The sequence below is a fragment of the Amorphotheca resinae genome (assembly GCF_003019875.1).
Source record: "Amorphotheca resinae ATCC 22711 unplaced genomic scaffold M430scaffold_2, whole genome shotgun sequence".
Taxonomy (NCBI): Eukaryota; Fungi; Ascomycota; class Leotiomycetes; order Helotiales; family Amorphothecaceae; genus Amorphotheca; species Amorphotheca resinae.
In genome coordinates, this window is record NW_020194472.1 from 323,480 (window position 1) to 335,548 (window position 12,069).

At 55.4% G+C, this 12,069-nt stretch overlaps 7 protein-coding genes across 7 annotated transcripts; 3 read left to right on the forward strand and 4 right to left on the reverse strand.

The window, feature by feature from the left end:
- Positions 1–203: 203 nt before the first annotated feature.
- On the reverse strand, positions 204–2,388 carry M430DRAFT_114421 (hypothetical protein). The gene is made up of 3 exons (XM_024861554.1): positions 1,216–2,388; positions 901–1,150; positions 204–842 (listed from the first exon to the last, which is right to left on the reverse strand). The coding sequence occupies exons 1-3, from the start codon at positions 2,142–2,144 to the stop codon at positions 438–440; spliced, it is 1,584 nt and encodes a 527-aa protein (XP_024723646.1). The 5' UTR covers positions 2,145–2,388; the 3' UTR covers positions 204–437.
- A 697-nt stretch (positions 2,389–3,085) lies between these two features.
- On the forward strand, positions 3,086–3,467 carry M430DRAFT_197809 (hypothetical protein). Its single transcript, XM_024864150.1, has one exon. The coding sequence runs from the start codon at positions 3,106–3,108 to the stop codon at positions 3,388–3,390; it is 285 nt and encodes a 94-aa protein (XP_024723647.1). The 5' UTR covers positions 3,086–3,105; the 3' UTR covers positions 3,391–3,467.
- Positions 3,468–3,543: 76 nt separating this feature from the next.
- Positions 3,544–4,861, reverse strand: M430DRAFT_114422 (hypothetical protein; the record flags this gene model as incomplete). Its single annotated transcript, XM_024861555.1, has 3 exons — positions 4,429–4,861; positions 3,996–4,372; positions 3,544–3,938 (listed from the first exon to the last, which is right to left on the reverse strand). The coding sequence occupies exons 1-3, from the start codon at positions 4,589–4,591 to the stop codon at positions 3,546–3,548; spliced, it is 933 nt and encodes a 310-aa protein (XP_024723648.1). The 5' UTR covers positions 4,592–4,861.
- Positions 4,862–5,048: 187 nt separating this feature from the next.
- M430DRAFT_114427 (hypothetical protein) lies at positions 5,049–6,896 on the forward strand. The gene is made up of 6 exons (XM_024861556.1): positions 5,049–5,165; positions 5,222–5,264; positions 5,319–5,359; positions 5,715–5,866; positions 5,967–6,330; positions 6,470–6,896. Exons 1-6 carry the CDS (start codon positions 5,102–5,104, stop codon positions 6,622–6,624), a joined length of 819 nt encoding a protein of 272 aa, XP_024723649.1. The 5' UTR covers positions 5,049–5,101; the 3' UTR covers positions 6,625–6,896.
- Positions 6,467–7,065, forward strand: M430DRAFT_197818 (hypothetical protein). The gene has a single exon (XM_024864151.1). It carries the CDS (start codon positions 6,677–6,679, stop codon positions 6,995–6,997), a length of 321 nt encoding a protein of 106 aa, XP_024723650.1. The 5' UTR covers positions 6,467–6,676; the 3' UTR covers positions 6,998–7,065.
- A 68-nt stretch (positions 7,066–7,133) lies between these two features.
- M430DRAFT_47572 (hypothetical protein) lies at positions 7,134–8,228 on the reverse strand (the record flags this gene model as incomplete). The annotated part of the gene is made up of 3 exons (XM_024867941.1): positions 7,134–7,777; positions 7,837–8,043; positions 8,123–8,228. The coding sequence occupies 3 exons, from the start codon at positions 8,226–8,228 to the stop codon at positions 7,134–7,136; spliced, it is 957 nt and encodes a 318-aa protein (XP_024723651.1).
- Positions 8,229–9,261: 1,033 nt separating this feature from the next.
- Positions 9,262–11,706, reverse strand: M430DRAFT_32901 (hypothetical protein). Its single transcript, XM_024866249.1, has 2 exons — positions 10,743–11,706; positions 9,262–10,610 (listed from the first exon to the last, which is right to left on the reverse strand). The coding sequence occupies exons 1-2, from the start codon at positions 11,436–11,438 to the stop codon at positions 9,600–9,602; spliced, it is 1,707 nt and encodes a 568-aa protein (XP_024723652.1). The 5' UTR covers positions 11,439–11,706; the 3' UTR covers positions 9,262–9,599.
- Positions 11,707–12,069: the final 363 nt, after the last annotated feature.

A 12,069-nucleotide genomic window follows, 5' to 3' on the forward strand; every position in this document is an offset into this window, starting at 1 on the left:
CGACCCTATTTCCAAGTACTGTGCTGCTGGAAGGATCCTTCCTACGTAGCTACGTAGGAGGCGGCCAGGGGTAGTTTCCTCGGGCGGGAAGTTTACTTTGACCTCTGAAAATATATTTCTTAGAATTACCTCATATAAAGTAGTACATACAATTCTTAATTATTATCAGGCCCGTGCCGTTCCTTTAAAAGCAAGGCTCTACCCCAATCCAAAGTCCTCCAAAGGACGTCGAGACACCAGCAATCCAATAGTACGATCTGGACAACTACCCCCCAATCCTCGACGCCATGATTCATTCAACCCGCGATTCAACCCCCGGTCCTCCTCCTCCCTCCTACCGCCTCCGTGTCCCCTTGTGTGTGCCTATTAGGCTTGGTACATCGCCGAAAACCGCATCTCTGTCTTCGCATCTTCGTACATTACCCCTTTCTATTACTTTACTCAGCTGGTAACTCGTCTTCTTTCGGCTCAGCTGCTATCTCCTCATCAGACGGTGGTTTCGGTCCAAAATCAGTTGGCGCGTAACGACTGAACTTCCTCAATCTCTTCCCAAAAATATAGAACAAGAATGGAATCGGCAGGAAAGCCACTGCCAAGAAACCCAGCAAACTTCCGGCCCACTCGACCCCTAGATTATGGAACATCTGCACGGCGAACAGCGGGAATCCAGCACCGAAGAAGGATCTCAGGAACGTGTTGGCAGCGATTGTGGACGCGGCAACCATCAGATACGCATCGACAAGATAGTTGAGGGCTTGCAAGAAGATGGTCAAGATGCCAGCGCCAGTCAGGAGTCCGGAGAAGGTCGGGGCGAGCCAATGGACACTCTCGTAGTTCCCAGTCTTGAACGAAAATCAGCTTTCAAGCCCATAAGGGGTACCTGGAGAGAAATCAACTTACCCAGGCGAACCAAAAGAGACCTATTGGGAATAGCACGGCTCCGATCATCATGGGCAGGAGCCGATCTTCAGGAACGGGGATGCCACCGTTCGCTTCTAGTCGCCTGTTGTACCTCGGTTCGAATGCGACCACAATACCGCAACCGATCAGAACCCCTATAATTAAACCGATATATGGCAACGTAGCGACCGCCGGGTTAATCCCTCGTTTCTCTGCGAAGACGATGGGATAAGCTTCGAGGAAGAGATACCTAAATTTGTTAGCCTGATTCGCGATTTACGCCAGATTGATATACAGCACACCGGCAGAACTTACAAGATACCGTAAATGAATGCGGTATACAGGGTCATCAGGAAGACGATCGGCTCAAGAAACAGCAACTTGACAGGGAGGAGGAGGTGCTTCCTCACAAGGTCATCCGGGGTAACCACCTCCTCTTCACTTATATGATGAATGGCAAAGTTCTGGGTCTCCTTCCTAATATTTGCGGCTCTCCTCTGCAGATTGGTCTTTAGGTACGTCTCCTCCAAAAACAGGATATCCAGAGTCAGGGCCAGGGCTCCCATGATACCCGTGATGTATTCCGTCCATCTCCAGCCCAGGTAGCTCTGAGTGATGAAAGCACCGACGATAGGGCTGATGAAGGGACCCAGGAACACCAGCGCCGAGAAGAAAGCAATGGCAATCCCGCGCGTCGCATTCCCGAAGAGATCCGCAAACGCAGCTCCCACCACCGCCAGCGGACAGGAAGCGAACACACCCGCGAAGAACCGACACAACATCAGCGTCTGCATATCCTTTGCCGTCGCCGCCGCGAAGATAAAGCAGGTAAAAACGAAGCAGGCCACGATGACAGGCATCTTGCGCCCATATAACTCGGACAGGGGGCCCCAGGCCAGCGGGCCGGTCGCGAAGCCGCAGACGTAGAGCGTCAGACCCAAGATGGCCACGGTACGGCTCACACCGAAGAGCTCAGAGACGGGTTCGACGGAGGCAGAGTAAACGGAGGATCCCCAGGATGCGACGAGCGTATCGAAACCGAGGACGCAGGCGGCTCGCATCTTGCGGGAGATGGGCCACGACTTCGCGTTCGCGGGGTCATTGTCGTCGGTCAGCTCAACCAGATACTCAGACGGATCTCCCAGGAGGGGCGGCGGCATGCCACGGTCCCTGCCCAGGCGAAAGGTCTCCGCCGTCGGGGTCCTCTTGACGGGAGCAGAGGGATGGGGAGCGAGGTCGAACATGATTGCCTTGTGCCTTGTGCCTTGTACCTTGTGCCTTGAGGTGAAGGGGTTCAGGAAGCTTACCTTTGGGGGGCGGGATTGAAAGGCAAAGAGCAGACAGAGGGCTAGCGATGAAGATTTTGGGCACGACCCACGAGAAGGGGCATCTATCGCCAAAACACGGAGTAAGGCCACGGAGTAGACATCATCAAGTGAGCGCGTCGAACCGCCCCTGCTTACAAACACACGGAAGTATGATGTCAACCCGAGCGTCGGGAGTCGGCACAGGGAGCCGGGCGGCGGGCGTGGCTCAGATTGGCTGGGCGCTAGACCGTCCCTGGCGAGCCCAAGAGATTGGGTATCGTGGCGGAGTGGGGCGGGGCGCCATTCTCGACTGTTCCCGAACATTAGCCGTGCATTATTACCCGCTATTGCCGTGTAGCGCGGCACTGCTGGGATCTGGATGGCGCGAGTCGCGAAGAAAACATTCTTTTGTTTTGTTTATTTTGTCGCCGAGCGCCGTCGGGTAATTCGGGGGCATTTCTTCACTCAGGGTTCGCCAGAGCCAAGCAATAGTAGATATGATAGAGGGGCAGCAGCTTACCAACATTGGAAACATTGGGCACAAAGGGCATCGAGCGCAGCGGGGCCCTGGAAGGGGATTTGAAGATTTGAAGAGCCCTTAAAGGCTGAAAGGGTTCGGTTTCTGGGTTTCTGCCGGCGCTGCGTGCAAGCTTGCGCTGCGCTGTGCGGAATCTACTCCGCTGCTATCCGGCGGCGGTAACGTGCATGTGAATTCCGTACCCGCATCGAGCCTTCTAGTAGCTACTCCGTCCCCATCGCAGAGGTATAGAATAGGTAATAAGGTCCCCATTGCAGGGCTTCGTCGGAGTCCGACAAGAGATCACAGAGTCGTACTGTGCCTCCCCCCCCCCCTCGTTGCCCCGTCGCACTGTGCAAGGCCCGCCGAATTGTAAATATTATGATTAGATGTTGTTGTTTCTATCTAGTAGTGCCAGTAGCCAGCCCGAGGACAGACAACCAACTGCCCTTCCCCTTGCCCCCTTGCCCCCCAAGTGAAAAAAAGCATCGGGCACATACATGCTGCCTTTCGCTCCAATTGCCCCCCCTTCTCTTCTCTTCTCTTCTCCTCTACCCCGTGGTGGAACAAGGAAGGAAAACCCAGAACAAGTTAATTACAAGAGAGGACGAATGTACCACCAAAATTCCAGATCGGGAGCCGAGCAGCAGCCTGCTCCGAAGATAGAAGAATGTTACACGGACGAACGGACGGGAGGGCCCGTGAGGCGTAGGGGGGTAAAACAAGCCTCCGGGGGCCCCTTCGCACAAACACTCCTCAAGGGCCACCTCCACCTCTTGAAATGCACGGACAGGTGCAGCAGCTGCTGGAGATCATCCTCCTCACTTGGTCTTCCTGCTCCGGGGCAGACCAGCAGCTCTCCTGGCCTCGCGATCTCCCTCGGCTAGCCAGCGGCTGGCCTTGACTAACTGCACGACGTTGAGAATCTGCTTGATGGTCATGACCGGAAGGCTGACTCCAGCGATGACCCAGGGCCAGAACGAGTCCATCTTGTTCGCTCGTGCCAATTCCAATGCGCCGGCGCTGTATGGGTTCATGAGGAGGGAGGCGGCAAGGCCAGATGGGCTCGAGCTTCCGGCATGAAGTGTTCCTGTAGCATTGTCGGGTTTCGTGACCTGGAGCAGCGATGGCGATAGGAGAGGCGACGAGAAGGATAGGAGGTAGAGGGCGATGAAGAAGGTCTCGTTCAGCGCGCAGCAGAGGAAGAGGACGGTCTAAAGCCACCATTATCAATCAGCCTTGCAAATTCAAGGACAGGGGGGTCTACGTACCTTATTCGTGTAATACAAGTTCAACAGCCAGCTCCTGGATTTGTCGACCGACTTGTGGCTATGGTCTGAGCCGCCCATGCTAAGAGTCGCATACATATGAACATAGTGGCTGGCCATATCCAGGGAGATAAGACCCTGGAAGAGGAGCGCCCAACGGGGCCAGGCAGAAGAAAGGAAGACGAGGAGGCAAGCAGTGGTACAGCGATCCGTCACCATGTCCAGAACGGCGCCGAACTTGGTGGACTGTTCGAAGTAGCGCGCAGCATATCCATCTAGGGCATCCAGCAGACACGAGACACTGTATAAAGCGGAGCAGGTTCGGGGATGGAGAGGCATGTAGTAGAGGGACGCAAACGCGAGGAAGATGCGAGAGTAGCCTGCAGAGAGCGTTAGAATAAATCCATATAATGTGAAACCGTGATGATGAACTGACCGATGATGTTTGGCCAGAACAGGAAGATGTTCTCCTTCTCGCCCTTGGCAGATCCATGAACTGGCCCGTTTCCGTTCATGGCCACCTGTCCTCGGGGCGCCGGCGAGGGAGTCTTAGGCGTAGACACGGCCGCCGCCTGTCTTCGGGTCCTGACACTCGACATTCTCTCCTTATCACAGTTCGGTTCGAGGAGGATGATGTTGTCTGATATATCGCGTGTCGCCCCTGGCGTGGTAGAAATTAATTTAGGATGAATTTCGATGGGCTGCGGATAGGGCGGGGAAAGCTGAGGGCGAGGGCGATACAAAGAAGAGTAGAAGTAAGAAAAGAAGAAGAGAAGTCCTAGGGTCGGATCAGGGTTACGAAGAGAAGAGGGGTTGGTGAAGGAGGGCGTTGAAGTTGGATAGGTGTTAGGAAATTCCTTATCGCGTGCTGAAGGTGGAAGGGAGGTGACAGTGGCCAATACGGGTAAGGTCAGATCCCCGGGACGCTCGGCCGCGTCAGAGAGCTGAGGGCTGAGGGCTGAGGGCTGTGGTTTGCGGATTGTTGTGTTAGGTAAGAAATTAGTAAGCGATATGTGTGACAACCCTCTTTTCGCGACTGTCAGTCAGGCTGTCACTAGGTACCGAGTGATAGACTTGAAGAGCCGCATTTTATATCCCATCACATCAAGATGTTGATCAAGGAGTCCTACACAGATGTGCCGACCAAGGCAGATGGCAAGGAGGGTTCAATGAGTTAGCTCTCATCTGTCGCAGCCTCAGATGACCCATGCGACTGACACACGTGCCAGGAATCTTCCTCTTCCACCCCACCATCCCAAACTATAGTCAGGCGTGTGTAGATGTCTGCGTTTTGATCTGAAGAACTCGCAGCTGAAGCCTCTCCAGACGATTCCCGGGCGTCGTGCTGTTCAGCGAGATTTATCAAGGTAGGATCATTTGTTCAAGAAGTCCACAGCCAGATCCGGACTCAGTGAGGATGGAGTGTGATAGACGGACAAGCGTCTAGTCTTGATGAGAATGATTCTGTGATTTGTTTATTGATTTATGCTTTTCTTTTCGTGCCATTCTTCTAATCGAGTGTCTTGAAGACTTTCATCTATACCTAACACTGGAGATGACTTTATTGCTGAGGATATCACGTGCTTGCGATTGCTCTCACTGCCTGCTCACTGCTCTCTGACTTCTCTTCTCCCTCCTCACTCCTTCATCTACCTTACCCACACTCCCTCCACCAACCCAACCATCCACCCATCCATCCAACAAACTAACCCCCACCCCCAGTAACCGGTCCCGTCGCCCGCTTCGCGCGCCAAATCGCCGGGCACGGCTACATCGTCGCCGCCCCCTCCAGCTATCATGAATTCACGTCTCCCTCCCCTCTAAACTACGATGCTGTCGGAACTGATCTTGGGAATGATTGGAAATACGCCAAAGTATCCCCCCTTTTTTCCCCTCCCCCCATCCCCCCATCCCCCCCCCCCCCCAAAAAAACTAAGAAAAACTAACCACCACACCCCCCCTTCCCCCCCACAGACCCTCGCAGCATACGACGAAGACGCCTCCCTAACAATTTCCCACCTTCTCTCTTTACCCACCTGCACCGGTCGCATCGGAAGCACCGGTATGTGTCTGGGCGGGCACCTCGCATACCGCAGCGCCCTCGACCCTCGCGTCTCGGCCACCGTCTGCTATTTCGCCACAGACCTACACAACCATTCTCTGGGCGCCGGGAAACACGATGATAGTTTAGCCCGAGCAAAGGAGATCCGGGGGGAGTTGGCGATGATTCATGGTGTGAGGGATACGCATGTACCGCCCGAGGGGAGGGATGTGATTAGGAAGAGTTTGAGGGATGCGGGAGTGGTGTTTAGTTGGTTCGAGGTTGCTTGGGCACAGCGTATGTTCTTTTTCTTTTTCTTCTTTTTCTCCTCGCCCCTTTTCCCCTCCTCCCTCCTTCTGCTAGGAAGGCCAACTTCTTTCCCCTGACTGTGTGGTTGGGAGGTCCCGATGCGTAGTCCCCAACTAACAACCAATAGACGCATTCATCCGCGACGAATCCTCAAAGGGAAGGTACGACCCGGCGATCTCAAAGATCTGTTTCGAGATCTTGTTGGAGCTGTTCAATCGTGTTTTGAAGACGGACTTGGGACCCAGGGATGTGGGGGAGGCGGAGGTTGAGGGGGGGTGTTAGGTAGGTAGATGGATGAATTGATTGATTGATGGATTGATGATTTGAGAGAGGTATGGTCCTGTATGCGATTAGCACCATAATCGAGAGCCATCTCTCTCCCCCTTCCTCCATTTCGCACATTCGACTCAACTCACCAATCCCCCCAATCCAGCATCAGCGTCCGTATCAGCATCAGAATCAGCATCATAATACACACGTGATCTCACAGCATGATGCCATATCATTAATTCTCTATCCTCTCCACTACACTACCTACCCACTATTCTCCCAGCAACCCAAGCCAAGAGCAGAACAAGCATTGAAAAGACCGGGGGTATCCTGCCAAAAAGACCAGCCAAGCCAACCATACCAAGGAAAAGAAAAAGAAAAGTGATTTTCGCCTCAATTACCAGCCTTCCATCAGCGAATCACGTTGCGCAAGGGAATGACAGGATATTATAAAAGTACAGTTTCCGGGCCCGGGCTCAAGCGGCAATTCGAGAGCCGATATTAAGAGTCATGGGAAATAATCAGATGTGCTCGACGACGTGGGCGTTGATGGCTCGTTGGAAACCGGGGTCTTGACCTCCAAAGTCACCGGCCTGCGCCTTCTGCCCGGAGCCCTCCCCGGAGCCCTCCCCCAGATGACTCCCGACGTTGGAGGCGCCAGGCAGGAAAATGACCTTGCTGTTGGCTGACTTGGCCATGGCCTGCATGGCCTCGAGGTAGCGGATCTGCATGGCTGGCGCGCTGGAGAGGATGTCGGCCGCCTGGCGCATGAGCTTGGCAGACTCGACCTCGGCGCGCGCGGTGATGACCTTGGATTCGCCGATCCGCTTGGATTGCGCCGCCATCGAGAGGGAGTCCTGCAGCTCGTCGCTGAAGATGATGTCCTTGATGAGCATGCTCTCGACCTGCACCCCCCAGCCGGACGCGACGTCCTCGATGATCTCCCCGATGGATTGGGCCACCTCCTCACGGCGCTCGATGACGTCCTGGAGGACGCGAGCACCGACGACCTGGCGGAGGGTGGTCTGGGTGCGCTCGACGAGGGCTTGGCGGACGTTGGAGATGCCAAAGGCAGCCTTGTGCGGGGAGGTGATGTGGTAATAGATGACGGAGGTCAGGTGGAGCGCCACGCCGTCTTTGGTCATGGACGTTTGTCGTGGGACCTCTGCGCACTGGATTAGCCGGTGTGGTGGTGGTAGAGTTCGCAGCCATAGATGTACATACCAACGATCTGAATCTTGACATCGACCTGGATGAGACGCTCGCTGAGAGGGTTGATCTTGACCAGACCGGGGTCGACAGCGCGATAGAAGCGACCGAACTTGGTGACCAGGCCTACATTACCCTGCGAGACAGGTTTGTAGGGGTTCGGGCAGAGGATGCAGCAGGGGATCGCACCCATTGCTCCAATACATGAACCCAGGGAGCTAACTGGCGCGCGCTCGTTAGCATGTCATTGTTGGGACGAGGTAAGATGCGCGATGATGATGGCGTGGCTCAGGGCACTTACTCATGCTGCCATACCAGCCATGACTGCCCTGATCGCTCTCGCCGACGAGCGTCTGGGCATAGCTGGGCTGGAGATCCTCCCTGCGCGGCGGCTGGACACTCACCATGGGACTGTCGTGAGGTGGGGAATGACGGAAGCCGCCGTTGGTGTTGGAGGAGCCAGCTGGAGCCTTGCGCGCGCTGGTATCGAGGGGGGCAGCACTGTCGAGACTTGAAGACATGATGAGAAGGAATTGGGGGATGGGATTGGAGGGGATTGAAGGGGATTGAAGGAGGAGGAATCAATAGAGAGAAGTTGATGGAGGATTGTTGAAGAGGAGTGTGCAGGACAATGTGGAGGTGGAAGAGTGATGTATTCAGAGGCGGGGGCGGGGAGAGTCGGGTAAATAAGTAAGGTGAGGGCTTGACAAGACACTAGGGGGCTGTGCTACACACGAGGCGATGCGGGGAAGGGACGACCGTGTTTTGTCTGTTTCTGCCTATGAGAAACGCCTGGTTGCGTTCTTTTACCTACGGTGATCTCTTGGATCTCCATAGAGGAAGCGGCACAGATCGGGACGGGAGGGGAACGGTTGTTTGGCGATGAGACTGGTGCTGTGTCAATGCTGAGACGCAAGATATATTGATCTGCCTCTCTAAAACAAGACTATCCATCCATCCATCAATCAATCAATCATCAGTCCCCCAACCCAGCTATCATCTATCTCAAGACCACATCCCGTCCCGCGTCACTCCACGCCCCACAAAAGCTTGGCCCACTTGGCTCTCTCACCAATCCCTGCCGATCATCGCTTATCCCTCGTCTCCCTCTGCTCTCCTATGTCATACGCTTCAGTAGTGCTTACCTTATCTTGACCCTTTCCTCTCAGCCCGGCTTATATCCCTCATAACATTCAACACACCAGACAAAAGCCTTAAGGATCTTACGTAAGTGAGGCATTATTCATGAGGCTCATGCTTGTTTTCTAGAAGCTCTTTCCTCTTCTTCCGTGTGGAAGGCCGGAGCCGTGCATTGATGGACAGTTTGAGGCATCTTCACTTTTCTCTTCATCTTCCTCTTCCTCTCCTTTCGACATCCCCTCCGAACAGAGACACAGGTGCTCTAAAAAGCAAATATACAAGTTCATATATTCATTATATAACGGGTTTATGTACAAGTAGGTAGGTAAGGTGAGGGTGGATTACGTACAGGTCGGTCGCCCACAGGTGGCATTACTATCACTCATTAGAACCCCCCCGGCATGCTCCTCGTCCCCGGCGGCTACTCAGCCCCTGCTCGTCGTTCGAGTCAATCCCTCCTCTTCTTCCACCCCGGCAGCCAAGAGCGGCTCCGGAAGGCTTCAAACCTACCTGTGCTAGCCGTGGCTGGCTGGGTGGATGGCAAGATGCCAGAATTTATGTATGTATGTATGTGAGGCAGTCAGTGTGCCGACCTCTATTCGTCCGTCAGATCATCACCTCTCCTGAGCGATCAGATCTCATGCCATGCTGGCCGGCTTCTCGGAATGCGTTGCCTCGAGCTTCCCCTCGTAATGCTCGGCGAGGCTGGTGTCGACCTCCGCTTCGAAGACGTCGATGTGCGTCGTGGCGAACTTCCTCGCGCTGACACCGCGCTCGAATAGCATGTCCAGCTCGGCGAAAGAGCGCCCCCGGGGCTCAGGCACGCGGAAGTACGTGTAGACGATGCAGCAGAAGCAGATGCCGCCCCAGAAGAATCCCGCGTAGTTGCCCCAGTTCCACGCCGTTGGGTTGAGCATATAAGGCGTGAGGACGCTGCAGACGATGCCGACGATGTTGTACATGTTCCGACCTAGCACGACGGTCTTGATCTGCAGCCTTCGGGTCGAGAGCTCCGAGACGAGGGAGTAGCAGACGGTCCCGACCGTGGCTTGGTAGATCAAGGCCCAGACCAACATGATGCTACCCGTGGCGAGCGATGCCTCCCTCCTGTGGGCGTCCGGAACGAGACCGAGGAACCCGAGGACGAAGAGCATGGCGCAGAGACCGCACAAGCCGCCTAGGTAGAGCGTTCTCCGCCCAAGGCCGCGACTCATGAGGAACCATGCAACGAAGACTCCAGCCATGTTAATACCGTACTGGCCGATGGTGAAATCAAGGGCCTGTGTTGCATTCAGACCTGCCTGCTCCAGGAAATATGTCGAGTAGCCAGAGAAGGAGTTCCCGCTCAGATTCTGCATGGCCCAAGCCATGCAGACGATTTCGGTCCGGCGAAGATCGGTCCCTCTGAAGCAGTCCAAGTACGAAGCTCCTTTGGTGATCTTCTCTTCCAGTGCGGTCGTGTGCACCATCATCGAAATCGTCTCGTCCGCATCGAAATCGGTTTCCCTGTTCAAGCTAGTCAGGCGAAGGAGAGACTTCTTGGCCTCCGCAATCCTCCCTTTTCGGACGAGCCACCACGGAGATTCCGGTGCCAGGAAGATGCCAACCAGGAGAGGGGCAGGCCACATCCACTGCAGAGCATATGGGATCTAGGGGTATTAGTCAGCACACACTCGGGTCGGAAAAGGGTGGTCGCCGGGCGGGACGACGCAAATTTCCGGCCGATTAAAATTTCCGGCCGATTAAAAGGACCATCAGATCGGAGACAAAACTGCACATACCCTGTAAGCCCATTCATCAGTCCTTCCCAGCATAGACCTGATCACCCCACTCCCGATGACTTGGCCGAGCCCCCAGCAAAAGTTGACATAGGTGGTAAGATAGCCGCGCAATGCTACAGGGCACACCTCGGACGCGTAGGTGATGGTGAGAGTCTGGAAAACACCCCATGGAATACCACACAGGATCTCTGCGACCTGGAGCGCGACGACCGACTGCGCCGTGAAGAAGATGGCCGTGAAGGCGGCGATCAGGGTGAGGCAGCCCATGACCGTGTAGCGGTATCCAATGCGCTCCGAGACCCAACCATTGATGAACAGCCCGATGATCTCGCCGACATTGGCACCATTGCTGAGCCCCGACTGCCACGAGGCGGAAACCTGGTAGTTACCGTTGGGGAGCTCATGGCCGTACTTCTTGTTGAACTGCGGGAAGCCGTAGAAGTTGCTGAGCAGACAGATATCGTAGCCCTCCATGCAGATACACGTCGAGATGAGGACGCTCCAGGCGACGGCCTTGGGATACAGCTTGATGCCCTGCCACAGGGTCATCTTCTGCTCCTTGTCGGCGGCGGACTTGGCATTGAGCAAGAGCTCGTCCATGGCCTTGTTTCCCTGGGGTGGGTGGCCATCTGGAGGGGTGTCGACGGGCGAGAGGTTGGGGGAGATATGGTCGGGGAGGGTCTTGGAGTCGGCCATGGCGGGCGGAGGGGGGAGGGGTGGAGGGGTTGGAGGGGTGGGAGGGGTGGAAGGGCGGAGGAGCGCAGGAGCGGAGGTGAAGTGAGAGAGCTCGGGCGATGCACAGGAGAGAGAGAGGGGGGAGGTGAAGGAGGAAAGAGCAGAGGTCGGGGGACGTACTTATCATAAGAATCTCAGTACTACCGTAGGTCGTGCGCGCACAATCGAACGTGCGGGGCTGCCACAAACCGTGTACGGCAAGCCCCCGACCCAGAGGCACGAGAGGGAGCATTGTGCGCGCTCGGTTTTGTCTCGAAGGGGGCCTAGCGCGCTTTCCCAGCAATGCAGAGAATGAAGAGAATTAAGCTGCGCCGCTAAGCACGCGTTTGGACTAGCTGCAAAGCTACTGATTGGTCCGCATCTCGCATTAGTAATCCCACCTCTCCTCTCTCCGACGCGCGACGGCCCCTGACTAAGCGACGGCGCGGGCACCTTTGACCAAGCGAGAAGCGAGAAGCGCCAAGGGGGGGAAGAGGGGGGGGGGGAGCACTCGAGCACTCTCCCCTTTCAACCTGGATGGAATCCTTCAATCCTTCAATCAATCACCTGACAACACCGCCAATCCCACCAATCATGATTTTGAAACCCCGCA